Source organism: Schistocerca serialis, chromosome 3 (assembly GCF_023864345.2).
Source record: "Schistocerca serialis cubense isolate TAMUIC-IGC-003099 chromosome 3, iqSchSeri2.2, whole genome shotgun sequence".
In the NCBI taxonomy this organism is placed as follows: Eukaryota; Metazoa; Arthropoda; class Insecta; order Orthoptera; family Acrididae; genus Schistocerca; species Schistocerca serialis.
The window spans coordinates 698,919,028-698,943,586 of NC_064640.1; the positions used below are offsets into that span (position 1 = coordinate 698,919,028).

The window sequence follows — 24,559 nt, forward strand, 5'->3', positions numbered from 1 at the left end:
AGAGAATGGAAAAAGTAAAGAAAAATATTGAAACACACTGTGCCAAGAGAAAGCTTAAACATGACTCAAAAGGAAAGTTTAGACAGTACAATGTAGGTGATCTAGTCTTAACCAAAAGTTATGAGAAATCCAAGGCAATCAATAGAGAGATCAATAAATTTTTTGATATTTACATTGGTCCATTTGAAGTTTATGAAAAACCACATCCAAACGCCTACCGACTTATCTATCCCAAATCAAAAAAGCAATTTAGTTTAAGAAATGTCACTCAGTTGAAACCTTATGTGCAATAACTGCAATCCCTCAGGGGGGTACACAATCTTTGTGTACTATGTGTGTGGCTTATGCAAGGTGACCCAGTTAATGTGACATTTTCTTCTCGAAAACACTGATGCCACATTCTACGATACCTTTCTGACGCACAAACTTCCAACAATACATATGTTAATTTTTTGTACCTATGTTTGCTTATATTTGTTATGTAAGATATTTTCATGTGATTTAATTTGTAGTATAAGATACATTTTGTTTTGATTGAGTAATCTGCATCATCATATGTATTGATAATTTGACATTTACATCCTACCGATTGTGACTATTACTGATATGTGAGGACTATGATTTGAACCCAAGTTGCCAGGAAAAACCAATATGTATTTTCTAGTGAGGAACAGTTACACATCTTTACAGACAACAGACCATACTGTATTTATATCAGCTTATCCAGAAATGAAAGGTGAATTGTGTGAAGATACACTAAGCTTATTAATACATACTTACAGATTTTATGGTACATTTGTGCAGTTAAGAAAAAACTATATACATCTTTTTACTGTCTTTACCTTGCATATATTATTCACATGGAAGGAATTACTATGTTTTGCTTCTCATGCCATTATACGATTGACAACTGAATTTGTATGTTGTTATATATAAGAACACACGATATGTTGAAAGACGTTATGATTTATGAAAGGGCTGAAGTGATTTATGCTGTTAAGAAGGGATTATCACCATGATATACTATATACATGTTTCACTCAGTTATGTACACACAAGAGAGAAGTTGAAATTGATATGAATTGTTGAGGATCGTCTTGAAATAAGGTAAGTGATGTGATTTGCATTTGTATTAAGGATTTGAGGTTGCAGAGTCATTCCTGTTTCTGATTCACATGAATTGATGTTTACGGTTTATTGATGGAAGATGGTTTTGTTTTGGCTTGCATTTTCGTAGGGGTATTTGGATGATGATGATGACGATGATAGGTTTAGGTTATATGATATGCAATGCTGCTGAGGTGGTTTGGTGGTATTGAACCCTGATTTATTAATGGTTTTGATGTTTCGTTTCATTGAGAGGATTATAATGATGATGGTACTGTGCAGTCACACATAACGGAACTTATGAATCATTTGAATTGCATGAAGTAGAACTCTTATACATTTTGATTGAAGGAAATGCTGATGTGAAATTACAATTGAGAGTTATTTTTGAACAACTATGACAACACATAGCACACAAATCACATTGAAAAACTATTATTTTACACTACTTACATCCTGCAAGACAAAATCTGGAGACTAGCTTGGTAGTGAGGGGTAGGAAATGACAACTTTAATAAACAGACTGAGGACTTTGACGAAATGAAATATAAGATGCCATGTGACAAGGTCCTGGATTTTTTTTTTTTTTTACAAAATCTCCTTACTGCAAGGCTGCTAACTATAGCACAATTACATTTTCACTTGCTTAAGTGTATCTTGCCACTTCCAGGAATTTTATTGACGCATGACTTATTTTGTCACAATTTATAAAATCTTGAAGCTGTTTCTCAGTGTTAATTTGATCTGAATTTCTGGATGTCTGGTAAACATTTTGAAACGTTACTGCATTTGATGTACAAAGCCAAGAAATATTGACTATACATAGTATATTCAGATACTTGTGACAACAACCCGGATTGGATATAAATGAACAGTTTCTATACTGTCACAATATAAATACACAAATATAATTTTGAATATTCATGTTTGATAAGATTTGTAAAATATTTTATGGTATTGCAAACTGTTAGGATAAATTTTATTCTCCTATCTTTTATATGATGATATTATTCTAGAACATGTCATATGGACACTTTAAAAGTGCAACGTAATCAATCCAATCAAATTTGTGATTTGTTAGCTTAGTTGTGTTTGAGTGTTTGAAGGAGGGAAAATTAATGGACGCTCTAGAAGTGATAGTTTCGGAAAAACATTCATTCAGAAAATTTGATGTAAATATTGATTTTGTAAAAGTTTGGAAATTTCTTTGTAATCTCATATTTCCAAGTCTTGTTTTCTTGATGTATATGTTTGTAGCTATTTGGAAAATTTACCTGTATGTAAAGTTTCATGATCCAATTTTGTACCTTTTCAGATATATGCAGTTTGTGTTACTTTGTCCAACTAGTACTGTATCACATCAATCACACTAATATTTCTGTGAGAAGTGATTCGTCTATCAGGCTAGGCAAAACTCTTCGGGGGTATTGAAATATTACTGTATCTCATTGCTACCTATCAGAACCCCTCGGAGAGCATTAAAGATAAACACCAGTCCTAACTGTCCAATTGTAAAGTGACCTGTTTCACAATTACATACAAAAAAACATTATTTCAGTATACATATAATTTGAAAACGATGCTTTGCTGATTAACATTGATCTTATGCGAGAAACATAATATAAATGTGAGATTAATACTGTAACTAATTGAAAGAAATAGAGCACATGGTCAGGATGTACCAGTAAACTTATCATTATAAAATTACTACAACAAATTAAATAGAACATATAAATAAAGCACGTTAATTGAATCTCCGATATATGTTAGCACTAAAATTAGGGCACTAGTTGATTTGTTATAAACAAATTTAGAAATGTAATTGTTACCTGTAACATAATTAGTCAGAAAATGTTATATTAACTCGTAACTAAGTTGAAAATAGGTTCACCTTGTTCAGCACTGAGATTGTAAATTTTTAGCAAATGTGTATCTCATATTCGGTTTAACTTTTAATTGTGATTTTACATAAAATTGTAATTTTCATTGTAGATAATTGTTAACAAAAGTATAAATAGAGGTCACGCAGGCACCTAGGGGCACTTGTTTTTTGGCTAGGGTTGCGAGCAAATGTATTGTAGGCTCACTCGTTTTTTGATTGTTGTGAACTCTGTGTCGTTTGATGTCAACTTTGGGTACATGTGATGTAACCGGTACAGTTCAACAGGCTCGGACACCAGAGTCCTGGAAATATATTGGTATTAAAGCTGCACTGTACTTTGGAATTTATTTGGGAGTCTTCCGCAATCCTTTTCATAGGCTGCACAGCGACGACGCATGAATCCAGGAATTTTACGAAACCCCGAAAACTAAACAACTCTCAATGTTGGTAGAATTGATGTGAAAACAACAGTGCATCGACTGGGCATTTCAATCAAAACATTTGCAACGCGGAGGTGGGAAAATCTAAACATCTTAATACCCCCCTCAGAGTTAGTTATAAGTTGGCACAGTGCATAGGCCTTGAAAAACTGAACACAGGTCAATCGAGAAAACAGGAAGAAGTTGTGTGGAAGTATGAAGAAAATAAGAAAAATACACAAACTGAGTAGTCCATGTGCAAGATAGGCAACATCAAGGATAATGTGAGCTCAGGAGTGCCGTGGTCCCGTGGTTAGCATGAGCATCTGCGGAACGAGAGGTCCCTGGTTCAAGTCTTCCCTCAAGTGAAAAGTTTACTTTCTTTATTTTCGCAAAGTTATGATCTGTCCGTTCGTTCATTGACGTCCCTGTTCACTGTAATAAGTTTAGTGTCTGTGTTTTGCGACCACACCGCAAAACCGTGTGATTAGTAGACGAAAGGACATGCCTCTCCAATGGGAACCGAAAACATTTGATTGCAAGGTCATAGGTCAACCGATTCCTCCACAGGAAAACACGTCTGATATATTCTATACAACACTGGTGACAGCATGTGCGTCACTTGACAGGAATATGTTGTCGACCAACCTAACTTGTACACTTGGCGAATGGGTAAAAAGATTCTTCTACCTTGCCCAATTTAGGTTTTCTTGTGGATGTGATAATCACTCCCAAAAAAGTGATGAAAACATAAGAGTTTGTCTCATATACTGCAACAAATGAATGCAACAGTTTCACAGTCACACAGTTTTCCCTGTGCTCTGTCAAAACATAAGTTTTTAACGTTTTCAAATTTTTCTGTGTGTAGACCATCAAATCCTGCATATGTCCAAGCAAATATGAACATGTCCTGGAATTTTGGAGAGCGAACTTGATTATGTGTGAGTGCCTGAACTTTGATAATTGACACACGATCACACAAACAATGCTGCTCTGTGTACCTGTGCAGCTTTGCAAAATCATAGAATCTTTTCACAAAGTATTTCACTTGCCGAAAACCAAATACATCTAAAGGTTGCACAAGAGATGTACAACCTGGAGGAATGGTAATCACGTCTACTCCCACACTAAAATTGTACAATGCCTGATCCTTCTGTCCTGTATAGCTGTCAAGGAGTAAGGTAAAATCTTTGTCTGCGTAAGGAGCAATCACATGTTCATTAAAGTCGTTCACTAGTCTCTTCTCCATTTTTCCTGACGCACTGCAATTCACTATGACATTCGGCATTTGCACAAGTACCCTATTCACCTGTTGCTGAACTTGCGGTCCAAATACAACATTTTTTTCCTGTAAACATAAATAAAATGTAGGTAAAAGAAATCCTGCTTTGTTCAGAGCACATTGTATGCTATAATTATGTGAAGTGGCATGCAGCTCGTCTACAGTACATTCTGTGTCGCCTTCTCCAACTAACGATAACGTGTGGGTTGATTTCATTTCATAGTTAAAACCGGACTGATCTGTGTTGATATACAGGGTTATTACAAATGATTGAAGCGATTTCACAGCTCTACAATAGCTTTATTATTTGAGATATTTTCACAATGCTTTGCACACACATACAAAAACTCAAAAAGTTTTTCTAGGCATTCACAAATGTTCGATATGTGCCCCTTTAGTGATTCGGCAGACATCAAGCCAATAATGAAGTTCCTCCCACACTCGGCGCAGCACGTCCCCATCAATGAGTTCGAAAGCATCGTTGATGCGAGCTCGCATTTCTGGCACATTTCTTGGTAGTGGAGGTTTAAACACTGAATCTTTCACATAACCCCACAGAAAGAAATTGCATGGGGTTAAGTCGGGAGAGCGTGGAGGCCATGACATGAATTGTTGATCATGATCTCCACCACGACCGATCCATTGGTCTTCCAATCTCCTGTTTAAGAAATGCTTCTGCTTTAGCCTTTTCCGTAAGATTTTCCAAACCGTCGGTTGTGATACGTTTAGCTCCCTGCTTGCTTTATTCGTCGACTTCCGCGGGCTATGCATGAAACTTGCCCGCATGCGTTCAACCGTTTCTTCGCTCACTGCAGGCCGACCCGTTGATTTCCCCTTACAGAGGCATCCAGAAGCTTTAAACTGCGCATACCATCGCCGAATGGAGTTAGCAGTTGGTGGATCTTTGTTGAACTTCGTCCTGAAGTGTCGTTGCACTGTTATGATTGACTGATGTGAGTGCATTTCAAGCACGACATACGCTTTCTTGGCTCCTGTCGCCATTTTGTCTCACTGCGCTCTGGCGGCAGAAACCTGAAGTGCGGCTTCAGCCGAACAAAACTTTATGAGTTTTTCTACGTATCTGTAGTGTGTCGTGACCATATGTCAATGGATGGAGCTACAGTGAATTTATGAAATCGCTTCAATCATTTGTAATAACCCTGTATATGCGTCTTCATACTGTTGGAATCTGATGTTAGTTTCTGCAACAAATGTCTAGGAACACTCTAAAAGTTCTTCCAGTTTATTCGCGTGGTTCCTGCTTACATATTTCATAATCTTCCTGCTTGTAATTTTGTATTTTCTTTTGAACGTGACAAGCCCATGAGATGAAGCCTTGAAGTCCAGGCCGATTTGTTTAGCGTAATGCAATCCCCAAATCTGTAGGTCTGTACCATGCAGCGCACTTACTTCATTTCTGGCTTTAATAAATTGTCGGTATACATGGTTTTCTAGTTCACTGAACTGTCTTCGGGTTCCACCTCGTTCCACGACTTCTTTGCAATATTTAATTGTGCTTTTTTCCTCCATCCCTTTAAATTTCTTAAATTTATTTGTTACTTCACTCCATAATCTATATTTGTGTCTTTTAATTGGTTTGGACAGTAACCTGTATTGGAGCATTTCCTTCATGTAACCCAAAGAAATACCATCAGATTGAAGTCGCAGTATTTCCTCTTCGTGTTCTTTGTATGGATCGTCAACAATCTCATCATCTGGTACATACAGCCCCACAGCAATCAGCAAGGTATCATCATCACCACACGTACTGTTTATCAACAAATGTAGGAAACAATCATACAAATGTTCGACAATCGTTCGATCCCTTAAGGAACTTTCCGATTCCTTACAGTTCGGAAAATATTCATTGACCTTGTTATTGAAGTCACGAACTATATTTGCTGGATTCACATTGGCCACAGAATACATCTCACGTATTTAATGCACTCTCGTCCAAAGCAGCGAACAGTCAACTGCCAGCCATGGAGCCTCGTTAGCAGGAATACTCTCTCTTCCGTGCGCTGTAGTCGACTGACGTCGTGTGTTTCGATGTTTGTTTAGGTGTAGCGTCCCCATACTACGGCGCAGTTACTGCGCTTCGGACGGATGGACAGACAGATAATAATGGTCTGAAAATAAAAAATTAAACTTTTCACTCGTGGGAAGACTTGAACCAAGGACCTCTCCTTCCACAGCTGCTCATGCTAACCCCAAGCCTAAATTCAACTACACTGCCCTGGTTAAAGATCTCTTCTCATTCACCCAGAACCTCAACTGGAAATATCACTTCACCACCCAAACACAGCCCCCAAATAACTAGATCCAGTGTTGAACACTGTCTAGAACAGTTCCGACCGCCTTCTCAAAGGGCTCACACTGTCTTTGATGTTGCCTATCTTGCCCATGGACTACTCAGTTTTGTATATTTTGCTTATTTTTTTCATAGTTCCACACAACTTCTTCCTGTTTTCTCGATTGATCTGTGTTCAGTTTTTCAAGGCCTATGCACTGTGCCAACTTATAACTAAATCTGAGGGGGGTGCGATGGGGAGGTTCCCTTGTAAGAAGTGGGGTCCCTCTCCCTATCTCTCACAAACATCAACCACGACAGCACCTTCAACAAACCCCCCTCATAGCCAGCAAACCTAGCCTATCCACCCTACTCAATCTCCCAATCCTAGCACATACCCCACACAGACCAAATCTCAACTATAACCACAGTCAAATGCCACATATCACCAGTCCCAATTCAGTTCTAAACCTCTCATCCAGATCCCTCTCTCCTTCAGAGACATCTATTCTATCAAAAGGTTTAACCTTTAGCCCCAAGCCTAAATTCAACTACACTGCCCTGGTTAAAGATCTCTTGTCATTCACCCAGAACCTCAACTGGAAATATCACTTCACCACCCAAACACAGCCCCCAAATAACTAGATCCAGTGTTGAACACTGTCTAGAACAGTTCCGACCGCCTTCTCAAAGGGATCCTCCTCCCCTCCCCCAAAACCATCCCTTTCAGGCATTTCAGGAATTCCTCACATCCAGTGTTAGTCTCCCAGTCCCTCTTAAAGAACATCCTGACAACCCCCAACATCACCACAGCTGAATCCCGTGCCATTAAGGAGCTCAAAACAAACCGCTCTATTGTCATCCTCCCGACAGATAAAGGCGCCACAACTTTGGTATTTGAGCGTGTGGAGTATCTGCCAGAAGGACTGCACAACTCTCCGACACCTCAACCTACAAATGCGTTACCCAGGATCCCATTCCCTCCATCCAGACTGAGCTGCAGAAAATCCTAAAAATCCAAGGTCCCTCACAAGGCCTCACAACAGCTTCCATAGACCTACTCACTCCACCTGAGCCACATACCCCTACCTTCTACCTATTACCCAAAATCCACAAAGAGAACCACCCTGGCTGTCCCATTGTGGCAGGCTTCAAAGCCCCACCAGAACGTATCTCAGCTCGGGAGACCAACACTTCCAACCTATCACCCGCAGACTCCCATCCTACATCAAAGACACAAACCACTTCCTAGAACACCTCAAATCCATTCCCACTCCCCTCCCACCTGAAACCTTTCTTGTCACCATAGATGCCACATCCCTTTACACAAACATCCCACATACCTATGGCCTCTCTGCCCTCGAACAATACCTCTCCCAACACCACCCGAAGATCTTCCAAAAACCTCGTTCCTTATCACACTTACCAACTTCATCCTCACCCATAATTACTTCACTTTTGAAGGCCAGAGCTACAAACAAATCAATGGAATGGCCATGGGAACCAGGATGGCTCTGTCCTATGCCAACCTCTTCATGAGCCGCATGGAAGAGGCTTTCCTGAAGATCCAACAGCTGCTTCCCCTGGCCTGGTATAGGTTTATAGATGACACCTTTGTGGTCTGGACTCATAGTGAAGAAACACTCCTTAATTTCCTCCATAACCTCAACTCCTTTTCGAATCTGAATTTCACCTGTTCCTCCCCCAAAACCCAAGCCACCTTCCTGGACGTTGATCTTCATCTTGTTGAAGCTCACATCCACACCTCTGTCCACATCAAACCCACAAACAGACAAACAGTACCTTCACTTTGATAGCTGCCATCCATTCCACATCAAACGCTCCCTTCCCTACAGCCTAGGTATTCGTGGCAAACGTATCTGCTCCAGTGACGAATCCCTCAACAATTACACCAATAACCTGACCAGTGCTTTCCTCTCCCGCAACTATCCTGCAGACCTTGTCCACAAACAGATCTCCTGAGCAACACATTCCTCCCCGTCCAACAACAATGTTCCTATCCCCAGACGACAGAGAAGCATCCGCCTTGTCACCCAATATTATTCTGGCCTCGTATACATCAACAAGTTACTCCGCCAGGGATATGACTTTCTCAAGTCAAGCCATGAAATGAGATCATCCCTAGACAATATTCTCCCCACACCACCCAGAGTTGCCTTTCGTCGCCCCCTAACCTCCGTAACATCCTTGTCAAACCCTACAATATTCCCAGACCACGTTCTCTACGCAGCGGTTCCTACCCCTGTAACCAACCCCGCTGCAAAACCTGCCTCATGCATCCCCCCCACAACCACCTACTCCAGCCTCGTTATTGGTAAAACATACACAATTCAAGGCAGGGCCACATGTGAAACAACACATGTCATTTATCAGCTGACATGCCTGCACTACACAGCCTTCTACATTGGTATGACGATAACTAAACTGGCTGAGCGCATCAACGGGCACAGGCGAACTGTCCGCCGAGGAGATGTCCAACACCCAGTAGCAGAGCATGCCCTCCAGCATAATTCTAGGGACCTAGGGAACCTGCTACACCTTACATGCCATTTGGCTTCTCCCACCCAACACCAGTTCCTCGGAACTGTGGAGATGGAAACTTGCACTCCAACACATCCTTTCATCCTGCCATCCCCCTGGACTCAACCTACGTTAACCAACTCACTCCCATTTACTCTTCAGTCTTCTCCTCTTTCCCTTTCCTCTTTAGCCATTCACACATCTTTTCATCCTACATAGTTGTGTTTATCTTTATACTATATACCTCTTTACTTCTGTATGCATCCTCTTTGGTTCGAAGCTGGCACAGTACTTTGGCTTCCCTCTCACACCCATGCCTCCATCTTTGCTACCCTCCCTGTTTACCTTTCCCCTGTTGCTTCATGTCCTGGGTGGTGAGTAATTGAATCCACTTTCCCTTCTTCCCCTTTTATTCCCCTCTCTCCACCCTGACGAAGGAACAAAGTTCCGAAAGCTAGAATACGTAAATTTTCTGTTCTGCTTTGTGTATCTAGCGGCTGTACTGAGCTGAGGTAAGTACTGGCCAGCCCCTCTATCTCTTTGTTAGTATTTGTTTCACATCTTTATATGAGATTTTCCATTAGTCATACAATAAATTTCAGCAAATTAACAGTCTTGAAACTGAGTATTTTTTTACCTGCCTTATTGTCAGTCATCTGCCTTTGACAAGAATGGAAAATTTCTGCATTCAAATCTCAATGCCATTTACCACACTTCACAGATGGATCGATAATAAGTGATATTAAAAAAAATGAAATAAATAAATAAATAAAAAAAACTCTCTTCAAGCATGCAGCAGATTATTAGGCTACCTTGATAACGTTCCGCTGAGGAGCCAGTCCTGAGAATGGCTATACTTCTTTGCTTGCCTCTCCAATGGTGGGTTGAGACAAAATGTACAAACGTATTTTTCTGGTACATCTAATTCTACTTGAATACTATTGCAGAAACCATGCTGCCAGCACAGACATATATCACACTGCAACAAATAAAAGTTTATGAATAATAAGTAGTGATTCTGTAAACTGTTTAAGGCTCAAATTAAAGTAAGCTGGTCAAATTAGTGATCTCTCATTGGTAAGTAAGTGACAGAAGCAGTGGTAAGCAATCAATTGGTTACCTGGACCATCAATCCATGCTCCTCTTGGGACCCACAGGAGCAATTTATTATATCTTCACGGACACTTGATTCCTTGCTCTGCTGGGTATCCGACGTAGAGGACATCTGGGATCTTTCATCGAGCCCAGATTCTTTAACATAATAATAATAATAATAATAATAATAATAGTTACAGCCCTAACATTACAGCATTAAATGCCAATGTTAGTGAAGAATATCATTACTTTCTCTGCCTGCCATTACAAATTTCTGGTGAATAAACATACATTGAGTTACCCCTGAGTAGTAACGCAATTCAAAAGTAAAAATCAGGAAGTATCTTTCTCTTATGAATGCACTTTGCTAATGACAGAGAGATACAGAATAGAAAGAAGTAAAAGTACAACTGGTAGAAACAAACCTCAGGGAAAATCAGTTTGGGTTCCAAAGAAATGGAGGAACATGCGAGGCATTACTAACCCTACGACTTATCTAGGAAGGTGGGTTAAAGAAAGGCAAACCTATACTCATAGCTTTAGTATATTTAGAGAAACGTTTTTGACTATGCTGACTGGAATACACTCACTGTAATTCTGAAGGTAGTATGGTAAAATACAGGATGAGAAAGGTTACATACAACTTGTACAGAAACCAGACGACAGTTATAAGAGTCTAACGGCATGAAAGGGAAGCAGTGATTGAGAATGGAACGAGACTTGATTGTAGACTATCCCCATTTGTAAGTCTGGCAGACACAGCAAAGGACTTGGAAGAGCAGTTAAACATAGTGGGTAGTGAGTTGATGAAAAGAAATTATAAGATGAACATCAACTAAAGTGAAACAAGGGTACTGGTATATAATCGAATTAAACAGGTGATGGTGAAGGAATCAGATTAGGAAATGAGCCGTTAGAGTAGTAGATGAGTTTTACTATTCGAGGAAAAAAAAAATGACTGACAATGTCCAAAATGCACAGGATATGAAACACAGGCTGACTAAAGAACAAAAAGCATATCTGAAAAAAGAGGAATTTGTTAACATCTAACATAAATTTAAATGTTAAGAAGCCTTTTCCTAAGATATTTATTTGGAATAGTGTTCATCAACCTTTTTTGCCTTTGGAGCACACCAAAGTATGTTTCAAACTTTCTCGACATCCCTACTTGTATCACTTTCCTAGACGCAAAAAAGGACAAACATGAAGTACATACAAAACCTTTTTACTATTGAGTGACTGAGACACAAATGTATTACATGAGACCTTGAATATGAACATAAACACAAGGCATGCAATAAAATAAAATTATTCTCTTAAACAGGGACATAAAAATTTCATGAGCCACCTGACATGTATTTGTGATGAATAATTGTGTTGCAACATGCTGGTTGAGAAATACTGATCTGGAGTGTAGTTTTGTACAGAAGTGGAACTTAGACAGTAAGCAGCTCACACAAGAAGAGAGCTTTTGAAGTGTGCTGCTACAGAGTAATGCTAAAGATTAGATGGGTAGATTCAGAAAATGATGAGGCAGTACTGCATGGAATTGGGGAGAAATTTATGACACAACTTGGCTAAAAGAAATGTTACACCACAATCTTTCTAAATCGGCATCCATAACTTGCGACATAGCACACCAGGCCCTGCCACATGCTGCCAGGGCTGGAACACTGTCGATACAGCATGCTACTAGGGCTGGGCTACTCCATTGGACATCTGGATTACACTTTGCTAGGGTTTGCTACTGTACCACTTCCTGGTCTACATGACCAAAAGTGAGGTCCTGTCATAACAGAGCTGGAGCAGGCAGCCATAAATCAATTGGCTGATATGAACCGGCTCCAGGTCATCTTCCGGGGGTCCTAAGTTTGTAGTTCACACTTGGACCCCTCATGCAGTTCCGTCTACTGTGGACTGCTGGCCGGTTGCTGCATTTACGCTTAACAGTTTGACCAGCCTACATTGGAGTTTGCTGCATGTTTGGGATGGACACATCTGACATAGCTCTGTGCCACCAAGGATCTGACTTCACTTCTTTTACAGCTGTCTGTCCAGCCTGGCGTTTCCATGCCAGTGGCTGTCTCCTGCTGCTGCATCCTGAGCCACTCAAGCACTGGCACCCATGAACAACACATACCATTTGGATGCCGGTTACTATGGCTGTAAGAATTTTACTTAATAAATCCTGTTGTTACTTTCACTGCCTTCATGATTCATCAACAGCTGAGGAACTGTTTTTTTTTTCATACCTGCTACCCTGTCTACTATCCTGCATCGACACTCATCGTCTCTTTGGCCTGCCATGAGGTTAATAATGCTCAAGGCCATTTTGACCCCATTAGAGAAGGGATTGGTTGACAATACACATCCTGCGACACCAAGGAATCACAAATTTACTATTGGACGGAAGTGTGGGAGTAAAAATTGTAGAGGGAGACCAAGAAATGAATACAGCAAGCAGATTCAAATGGATGTAGGTTGCAGTAGTTATTCGGAGATGAAGAGGTTTTCACAGGATACAGTAGTGTGGAGAGTTGCATCAAACAGTCTTCATACTGAAGACAACAACAATAAGTTCCTTCCTCAAGGAGGAAGGGCAAATCACTCAGAACCCAGGTTGAGAGGAATCTACCTGTTGTGAGGAAGGAACTACTACTACTAAAAGCTATGACAGTTTTGCATACTTTGTGTGTTACTGGCAGTATAAAGGCGTCACTTCCTTAAGGTATGTACACACTTTTCTCAAGTGAATTTTTCTTTTAATTCAATCAATTGAAAATGACACTGATGGAAAAAGTAAGTAAACTGTTTGTTATTTAAAAAGTAACTGTTATACCTGTACACACAATTATCCCACTGAGACACATTATGGTCACTGCCTTTGAGGAAAAATGTTTGTTGTTGCCTATGGAACCATGATTGTACTCAGGTGTGCACCTCTTATCCGAATCAAATTGACAGCCACCAATGTCCTGGGGCCCACATGTTGCCAAGGTTGTTTCGAATACATTGCAGAAGTTTTGCTGGAAAGCACTTACACATCCTCCAAAATTCCCGATCTCTACCCATGTGATACCCACATTTTTTGGCACCCTGACGAAAGACACTGGTGGGGCACCGATTTGCATTGGACAAAGAAGTGCGTGCCCGGATACAATCATGGTGTCGTAGGCAATTGCAAACATGTATCAATGGAGGATTTGACTGTTTTGTCTCAAAGTGAGGTTTATGTATTAACTGTTATGGTGATTACTTTTGAAATAATAAACAGTTTATTTACTAAGAAACTTCCTGGCAGATTAAAACTGTGTGCCCGACCGAGACTCGAACTCGGGACCTTTGCCTTTCGCGGGCAAGTGCTCTACCAACTGAGCTACCGAAGCACGACTCATGGCCGGTACTCACAGCTTTATTTCTGCCAGTACCTCGTCTCCTACCTTCCAAACTTTACAGAAGCTCTCCTGCGAACCTTGCAGGACTAACACTCCTGAAAGAAAGGATACTGCGGAGCCATGTTTCCGCAGTATCCTTTCTTTCAGGAGTGCTAGTCCTGCAAGGTTCGCAGGAGAGCTTCTGTAAAGTTTGGAAGGTAGGAGACGAGGTACTGGCAGAAATAAAGCTGTGAGTACCGGCCATGAGTCGTGCTTCGGTAGCTCAGTTGGTAGAGCACTTGCCCGCGAAAGGCAAAGGTCCCGAGTTCGAGTCTCGGTCGGGCACACAGTTTTAATCTGCCAGGAAGTTTCATATCAGCGCACACTCCGCTGCAGAGTGAAAATCTCATTCTGGAAACCTCCCCCAGGCTGTGGCCTAGCCATGTCTCCGCAGTATCCTTTCTTTCAGGAGTGCTAGTCCTGCAAGGTTCGCAGGAGAGCTTCTGTAAAGTTTGGAAGGTAGGAGACGAGGTACTGGCAGACGTAAAGCTGTGAGTACCAGCCGTGAGTTGTGCTTCGGTAGCTCAGTTGGCAGGGCACTTGCCTGCGAAAGGCAAAGGTCCCGAGTTCGAGTCTCGGTCGGGCACACAGTTTTAATCTGCCAGGAAGTTTCATATCAGCACACACTCCGCTGCAGAGTGAAAATCTCATTCTGGAAAGTTTATTTACTTTTTCCAATCTGCCTTGTTTTCATTTGATTGCCACAATATGAGGTGAAAATTAAAAATCTTCCATCACTCACCATTACTGTCCACAGAGGATGTTATTTTCTCGAGATGGACAACCGGGCTTCTCTGGTGTTGTTCAGAAACTGGTTCAGGATTAGGCTCCAAGGAGTCTTCACTCTCAACAATAATGCTTAGACTAGTGCGTTCTTCCAGAGAGGTTTTCTGTGGATATTTAATGCCTGAAGCACATAAAAGAAACATATATATTGTTGATGTGAACAGTCCAAAAAAATTACATGATAAAGGTTGCAGTTGCCAATAAAACATTTTGTTATGGTGACTGAGTTAATAATATGTTGCATTTTTCAACAGTTCATCTTCTGAGTACATAGTCCTAAACCAGAAATAGTGTTTTGAATAAAATGAAACCTAATTTTTGGCCCTATTTACAATAAAAAGTGATAAACATCTTTTTTTTTTATTTTTTTTATGGTGTCCTCATCATATTCCTGTCTCAAGTCGGAAATCGGCTACCCAACTTGGAAAAGTGTGCTACTGGATTACTTTATAATGACATAAATAATATTCCACAAAAACTAGGCTAAAAGGCACTTATACCCTGGTGGGACCCACTTAGGCTGACTTTCGAGTGATATATTCTCCTTTTGCATAGTTTCTCCTAAGATGATCCTCCACCTTCTCTGAAAGAGGAAGCTAATAGTCCAGCGATCTATTTTTGTATGCTTTCATCTGCAGTACTGGACACTGTTCCCGGATAACGAAAACTGGTCAATTACTGAACAACCATTACAAAAAAGATTTTGTATTCACAGACATCAGAGGCAAACAGTGTTGTCCAGGTGATTCTTGAATTTAAAAACACACACAAATCCGCTGACTGACACAATGAAAAAAATACCACAGGAATTTGGTGGCTGTAATAATATGATACCACACATGTTCAAAATATTTACAAAATGAAAATCAAAAGTTTAACTGTACGACAATTACAGCAATATTTTTTATGATAAAGTGTACTACAACTGCAAAACAAACTTTTTCTGCTTCACAGCGAGAGGGCACAATTATGGCTCTCCAAACACGAAAATAATTAACTACTGAGTGAGACAATATGATTATCTTCCCCCTGTACAGTTAATTTGTGTCTTACAAATAGATAAATTGGGAATAACTAAAAGAAATGAACCAGTGAAACATTTTTAGTAGGTTAGAGGTTTCCCTCCTGAGACGCGGCAAGGTAGGAGTAGGCAAAATGCAACAGGGAATAACAATATTAATGAGCTAATAGTAAACTGCAGGAGCGTCTATAGAAAGGTCCCAGAACTGCTCTCATTAATAAACGGTCACAACGCCCATATAGTACTAGGGACAGAAAGTTGGCTGAAACCAGACGTAAACAGTAATGAAATCCTAAACTCAGATTGGAACGTATACCGCAGAGACAGGCTGGACAGTGAAGGGGGGAGGCGTGTTTATAGTGATAAGAAGTGCAATAGTATCGAAGGAAATTGGCAGAGATCCGAAATGTGAAATGATTTGGGTGAAGGTCATGGTTAAAGCAGGCTCAGACATGGTAATTGGATGTCTCTATAGGCCCCCTGGCTCAGCAGCTGTTGTGGCTGAGCACCTGAAGGATAATTTGGAAAATATTTTGAGTAGATTTCCCCACCATGTTATAGTTCTAGGTGGAGATTTTAATTTGCCGGATATAGACTGGGAGACTCAAACGTTCAGAACGGGTGGCAGGGACAAAGAATCCAGTGAAATTTTTTAAAGTGCTTTATCCGAAAACTACCTTGAGCAGTTAAACAGAGAACCAACTCGTGGCGATAACATATTAGACCCTCTGGTGACAAACAGACCCGAACTATTTGAAAGAGTTAATGCAGAATAGGGAATCAGCGATCATAAAGCGGTTATGGCATCGATGATTTCAGCCGTAAATAGAAATATTAAAAAAGGTAGGAAGATTTTTCTGTTTAGCAAAAGTGACAAAAAGCAGATTACAGAGTACCTGACGGCTCAACACAAAAGTTTTGTCTCAAGTACAGATAGTGTTGAGGATCAGTGGACAAAGTTCAAAACCACCGTACAATATGCGTTAGATGAGTATGTGCCAAGCAAGATCGTAAGAGATGGAAAAGAGCCACCGTGGTACAACAACCGAGTTAGAAAACTGCTGTGGAAGCAAAGGGAACTTCACAGCAAACATAAACATAGCCAAAGCCTTGCAGACAAACAAAAATTACGCGAAGCAAAATATAGTGTGAGGAGGGCTATGCGAGAGGCGTTCAATGAAGTCAAAAGTTAAGTTCTATGTACTGACTTAGCAGAAAATCCTAAGAAATTTTGGTCTTATGTCAAAACAGTAGGTGGATCAAAACAAAATGTCCAGACACACTGTGACCAAAATGGTACTGAAACAGAGGATGACAGACTAAAGGCCGAAATACTAAATGTCTTTTTCCAAAGCTGTTTCACAGAGGAAGACTGCACTGTAGTTCCTTCTCTAGATCGTAGTACAGATGACAAAATGGTAGATATCGAAATAGACAACAGAGGGATAGAGAAACAATTAAAATCGCTCAAAAGAGGAAAGGCTGCTGGACCTGATGGGATACCAGTTCGATTTTACACAGAGTACGCGAAGGAACTTGCCCCCCTTCTTGCAGCGGTGTACCGTAGGTCTCTAGAAGAGCGTAGCGTTCCAAAGGATTGGAAAAGGGCACAGGTCATCCCCGTTTTCAAGAAGGGACGTCGAACAGATATGCAGAACTATAGACCTATATCTCTAACGTCGATCAGTTGTAGAATTTTGGAACACGTATTATGTTCGAGTATAATGACTTTTCTGGAGACTAGAAACCTACTCTGTAGGAATCAGCATGGGTTTCGAAAAAGACGGTCGTGTGAAACCCAGCTCGCGCTATTCGTCCACGCGACTCAAGAGGGCCATAGACACGAGTTCACAGGTATATGCCGTGTTTCTTGACTTCCGCAAGGCGTTCGATACAGTTCCCCACAGTCGTTTAATGAACAAAGTAAGAGCATATGGACTATCAGACCAGTTGTGTGATTGGATTGAAGAGTTCCTAGATAACAGAACGTAGCATGTCATTCTCAATGGAGAGAAGTCTTCCGAAGTAAGAGTGATTTCAAGTGTGCCGCAGGGGAGTGTCATAGGACCGTTGCTATTCACAATATACATAAATGACCTTGTGGATGACATTGGAAGTTCACTGAGGCTTTTTGCAGATGATGCTGTGGTGTATCGAAAGGTTGTAACAATGGAAAATTGTACTGAAATGCAGGAGGATCTGCAGCGAATTGACGCATGGTGCAGAGAATGGCAATTGAATCTCAATGTAGACAAGTGTAATGTGCTGCGAATACATAGAAAGATAGATCCCTTATCATTTAGCTACAAAATAGCAGGTCAGCAACTGGAAGCAGTTAATTCCATAAATTCTCTGGGAGTACGCATTAGGAGTGATTTAAAATGGAATGATCATATAAAGTTGATCGTCGGTAAAGCAGATGCCAGACTGAGATTCATTGGAAGAATCCTAAGGAAATGCAATCCGAAAACAAAGGAAGAAGGTTACAGTATGCTTGTTTGCCCACTGCTTGAATACTGCTTAGCAGTGTGGGATCCGTACCAGATAGGGTTGATAGAAGAGATAGAGAAGATCCAACGGAGAGCAGCGCGCTTCGTTACAGGATCATTTAGTAATCGCGAAAGCGTTACGGAGATGACAGATAAACTCCAATGGAAGACTCTGTAGGAGAGACGGTCAGTAGCTCGGTACGGGCATTTGTTAAAGTTTCGAGAACATACGTTCACCGAAGAGTCAAGCAGTATATTGCTCCCTCCTACGTATATCTCGCGAAGAGACCATGAGGGTAAAATCAGAGAGATTAGAGCCCACACAGAAGCATACCGACAATCCTTCTTTCCACAAACAATACGAGACTGGAACAGAAGGGAGAACCGATAAAGGTACTCAGAGAACCCTCCGCCACACACCGTCAGGTGGCTTGCGGAGTATGGATGTAGATGTAGATAAGGCTACAACATATTTGAATCACTTTGTTTTTGCAGACTATACATTATCCACCAGGACTCTCTACAGCAGATATGTGAATCCTTTACTAAACATACAGCTCTTCTTTGGATCTCCACCATTGCCTCAGTTAATCCTAACTGTCATGGATCCCAGAGTAGAGAGCAACACCCCAGAACTGATGTAAAAAGAGTTTTTTAGGTAACCTCTTTCACAAGTTAATTACATTTCCTTACAGTTTGGCTCATGCCTTCTGACATCTGCGTCTCCTACAACTAGTTTTATGGGGATGCTCTACTTTGGGTCTCTCTCTCAATGTTTACTCCTAGATATCTGACAGACAATCATTATTGTTTCTACTGATTGATTGAAAATCGTGTCATTGAATAATAAAGGCTCTTTCTGTCTATTTATCTGAAATATGTTACTTTCATTTACACAGAGGGCCCAGTGCTATAATGCCCTGCACAAAGTGTTGACCCTCTTGAGGTCTTCTAGTATTTTGCTACATATTTTGTGGTGTTGCAGCTGTCATCCACAATCAGCCTTCTACAGCTACCAAAATCCTCCACATCGTTATAAGAGGTGTGATCAAAAAGTAATCCGAATTTTTTAATTTTGCCATATTTATACACCTTATTTTTGCATTTTTCTTTTTTTAAATTTTGTTGGTTCATATGTCCCTGATGTATGTTTGCATTTACAGTTGATTTCAATATTTAGTTTACTGCTGACAGTTGAAAAGGTTATACATATTTGAGTGCTCCGCTTTAAGTCTTGCTTGTAAAATGGAATAAAGTGCAACACCGCATTTGAAATGCTGACTGTAGCTTTTGGTAAATCTACCCTGAGTAAGAGAAGGGTCTATGAGTGGTATCGACATTTTAAAAAGAGCCAAGAAGATGCTGAAGATGACAACTGTCCCGGATGATGTAGCACATCAATTACTGACAACAATCTGGAACAAATGAATGAAATGGTTCTGGAAAATCACCCAATTATCATCAGAGAGGTTGCTGGTGACATTGGCATATCCTTTAGCTTGTGCTAAGCAATTATTTTGGGCATGAAAATCGCAGCTGCAAAGTGTGTTCTGAAATTGTTGAAGTTAGACAAAAAATGAAGTCGAGGACACATCGCTCAGGAACTACTGAATGAAGCTGACAACAATCCATAACTTCTACAGAAAGTTATAACAGGTGATGAAACACGCATATATGGGTATGACGTTGAAGCCAAGGCTCAACTGCCCCAATGGAAACTGCCTGAAGAGCCAAGACAAAACAAAATTTGACAAGTTCAACCACATTGAAAGTTATCTTCACTGTTTTCTTTGATTACAATGGGATAATGGATCATAAGTTCCTGCCTTATAGTCGTATGGTCAATAAGGAATACTACCTCGAAGTTATGTGCTGTTTGCTTGAAGTAATATGCAGAAAATGACCAGAACTGTGGCAAAACCGCTTGTGGAAATTGCATCACAATAATGTTCCCACTCACACCTCAATGCTTGTTCACAATTTTTTGGGGAAGAAAAAAAAAAAAAAAAGAAAAAAAAAAAAAAAAGAAAAAAAAAGAAGAAAAAAAAAAACCATGTTATTTTGCCTCAGCCGCCGTATTTGCTGGACATGGCCCACTGTGACTTCCTTCTATTCCTGAGGCTGAAGAGAACTCTGAAAGGATGTTGCTTTGTCACCACTGATGAGATAAAAACACAATCACTTAGGTTAGTGGTGTTTCACATCCCGTCGACAATGAGGTCATTAGAGACGGAGCGCAAGCTCGGGTTAGGGAAGAATGGGGAAGGAAATCGGCCGTGCCCTTTCAAAGGAACCATCCCGGCATTTGCCTGAAACGATTTAGGGAAATCACGCAAAACCTAAATCAGGATGGCTGGAGACGGGATTGAACAACACAATCACTGAAGGAGCTGAACACCACGAGAAAAAGTGTTCTGGAAGGGCTTCCAAGGTTGAAAAAAGAGCTGGAACGATTACTTCGAAGGTGGCAAAGTTGCCGTTGAATAAATAAATAAAGATTCTTTAAGGAAAACAAAAATACCCATTACTTTCTGATCACACCCCGTAGGCATGTCCTGAACAGTGGCAATCTTGCAATACTTCCATAGGGACACTCAATATTGCTTTAACATTTGAGGAATTTGCTCCTTTAATAACATCATCTTGAGATCTATCAATATGGAAGTCCTAAACCCCTTCACAAAACTGGAGCAATATTCCAAAAGCTTTTATTTTCTTTACTAAACAACAGTGTGGAACTTTGTCTGCTGCATTCAGAGCATCCAGGAAAATGGCACTGACTTTGATGCCATTCTCTGGTACCTTCTGCAACTAAATAACGGAAGGGCTCAAGGCAACAACTCACCGTGCAGCTGAAGCATCATGTGGTCAGTAGGCACATAAAAAAGACTGAGAATGTTGCTAAGCTTTTGGATTAAGCTCTTCCTCAGAGGTAACTGGTACAAAATAAAGAGAGCTTCACTCCAAGTTTAAACGCAGCCAAAACCTCTCAGACAAACAGAAGCTAAACGATGTCAAAGTTAGCGTAAGGAGGGCTATGTGTGAAGCATTCAGTGAATTCGAAAGTAAAATTCTATGTACCGACTTGACAGAAAATCCTAGGAAGTTCTGGTCTTACGTTAAATCAGTAAGTGGCTCGAAACAGCATATCCAGACACTCCGGGATGATGATGGCATTGAAACAGAGGATGACACGCGTAAAACTGAAATACTAAACACCTTTTTCGAAAGCTGTTTCACAGAGGAAGACCGCACTGCAGTTCCTTCTCTAAATCCTCGCACAAACAAAAAAATGGCTGACATTGAAATAAGTGTCTAAGGAATAGAAAAGCAACTGGAATCACTCAACAGAGGAAAGTCCACTGGACCTGACGGGATACCAATTCGATTCTACACAGAGTACGCGAAAGAACTTGCCCCTCTTCTAACAGCCGTGTACCGCAAGTCTCTAGAGGAACGGAAGGTTCCAAATGATTGGAAAAGAGCACAGGTAGTCCCAGTCTTCAAGAAGGGTCATCGAGCAGATGCGCAAAACTATAGACCTATATCTCTGACGTCGATCTGTTGTAGAATTTTAGAACATGTTTTTTGCTCGAGTATCATCTTGTTTTTGGAAACCCAGAATCTACTATGTAGGAATCAACGTGGATTCCGGAAACAGCGATCGTGTGAGACCCAACTCGCTTTATTTGTTCATGACACCCAGAAAATATTAGATACAGGCTCCCAGGTAGATGCTATTTTTCTTGACTTCCGGAAGGCGTTCGATACAGTTCCGCACTGTCGCCTGATAAACAAAGTAAGAGCCTACGGAATATCAGACCAGCTGTGTGGCTGGATTGAAGAGTTTTTAGCAAACAGAACACAGCATGTTGTTATCAATGGAGAGACATCTACAGACGTTAAAGTAACCTCTGGCGTGCCACAGGGGAGTGTTATGGGACCATTGCCTTTCACAATATATATAAATGACCTAGTAGATAGTGTCGGAAGTTCCATGCGGCTTTTCGCGGATGATGCTGTAGTATACAGAGAAGTTGCAGCATTAGAAAATTGTAGCGAAATGCAGGAAGATCTGCAGCGGATAGGCACTTGGTGCAGGGAGTGGCAACTGACCCTTAACATAGACAAATGTAATGTATTGCGAATACATAGAAAGAAGGATCCTTTATTGTATGATTATATGATAGCGGAACAAACACTGGTAGCAGTTACTTCTGTAAAATATCTGGTAGTATGCGTGCGGAACAATTTGAAGTGGAATGATTATATAAAATTAATTGTTGGTAAGGCGGGTACCAGGTTGAGATTCATTGGGAGAGTCCTTAGAAAATGTAGTCCATCAACAAAGGAGGTGGCTTACAAAACACTCGTTCGACCTATACTTGAGTATTGCTCATCAGTGTGGGATCCGTACCAGATCGGGTTGACGGAGGAGATAGAGAAGATCCAAAGAAGAGCGGCGCGTTTCGTCACAGGGTTATTTGGTAACCGTGATAGCGTTACGGAGATGTTTAACAAACTCAAGTGGCAGACTCTGCAAGAGAGGCGTTCTGCATCGTGGTGTAGCTTGCTCGCCATGTTTCGAGAGGGTGCGTTTCTGGATGAGGTATCGAATATATTGCTTCCCCCTACTTATACCTCCCGAGGAGATCACGAATGTAAAATTAGAGACATTAGAGCGCGCACGGAGGCTTTCAGACAGTCGTTCTTCCCGCGAACCATACGCAACTGGAACAGGAAAGGGAGGTAATGACAGTGGTACGTAAAGTGCCCTCCACCACACACCGTTGGGTGGCTTGCGGAGTATAAATGTAGATGTAGATGTAAAATACATTCACACCTGCACATAGCCTTCTTTATGCGCATATCAATCATTAAATGGAGAGTTATTACTTTTACTCCCTCCATTATTTATATTCCACCAAGCACTTAAGAACCATACTTATATCACCTTTTGGATCTCATGGATGGATAGAGGAAGCCAAGTTGCACTACATTGCTGTTTGTGGTATTCATGTTGATTTGTATGGAAGGAAACTCTCCAAAAAGGTAATAATATCCAAAAATATCAGGCGTTCCATATTTCTACAACAGACTGATGTCAGTGATACGGGCCTATAGTTATGCCTATGTCTGCAGTGAACCTCCTTTTAAATACAAATGACCTGCACCTTTTTCCATTTATATGGAACATCGTGTTACTCCTGTGACTTATTATAAACTGCTGGGAGCAAGTTTTTTCACATAACTGACAAAGAACTGTATATGTATCCCCTCAGATCAAGTTCATTTTTCTTTGTAGGGCATTTTTAGTTTTTTCTATTCTGCAATCACTAATCTCAATATCTCTCATTTCAGCATTTGTGCAATGATTCAACCACGGCAGATCTTTCCCATCTTTTAAAAACTGCTTGCTACCTTAATGTTCAGAATACTGTCCAAAACTTCTTTAACTTTATCAACTGATACTCTATATTCTCATTCCCAGAGATAAATGTTTAATGTTTAGATTTTTCCATTATAGCTGGAGGCTAGGTTGTTGTTACATAATTATACTATATTAAAAATACTTTTAATCCTTGCCTCTTAAAACTTTTTAGAGTAAAACAGGTACAAATGTGAAAACATTTTATTTACCGTGCTGTATTTTTAAAATTATTATTATTTATATTTTGTACAACACACATGATATACAAGTACAATTAATGTTCACTATAAAACAAGGATATGTGAATAATTAAAGCAAAATTACTATACCAAGCTGAAGTACACCAGGTAAATAGCAAATGAAATCAAAAACCAGAAGGAAAATATATTGGTGTGAATCCAGCACATAGATGAGATCATTCAGAGTCACTTTCCGTTATCCTCTAACAGTCAATGTCAATAGAATCATAACCATTTCCTTCTATGTTATCTCTTGAGGAATGTCCTTCCTGCATAACACTTGTAACGCTGTCCCACTGTGTTGTGTAGTTTCCAGTCTTCCTTATCCCTTTATTTGACAACGTCCTCTTCTATGTCCAGTCGCTATTCTCACAGGTAACTGCTGCCTGGAAATGGGATATAATGTCACAGAACTCATGGTAATGTGGAGGGATGTAGTTCTTCATTTCGTAATGATTTTTCCATTTCTCACATTTTATTTCAAACTCATTTTGACGCAAAGGCTGCAGAAAAGGTAATGATCGGGGGACCTGTATTGGGCCT

General features: G+C 40.4%; 1 protein-coding gene across 3 annotated transcripts in view; it reads right to left on the reverse strand.

The window, feature by feature from the left end:
* LOC126470566 (uncharacterized) overlaps positions 1-24,559 on the reverse strand; it is a 280,645-nt gene that overhangs the window by 65,193 nt on the left and 190,893 nt on the right. For all 3 annotated transcript variants that reach the window (XM_050098510.1, XM_050098507.1, XM_050098508.1), the window contains exons 15-17: positions 14,793-14,957; positions 10,642-10,772; positions 10,334-10,500 (exon numbers count right to left, since the gene is read on the reverse strand). In XM_050098510.1, coding sequence (XP_049954467.1) covers positions 10,334-10,500; positions 10,642-10,772; positions 14,793-14,957 — 463 coding nt within the window. The remainder of the gene's footprint in view (positions 1-10,333; positions 10,501-10,641; positions 10,773-14,792; positions 14,958-24,559) is intronic.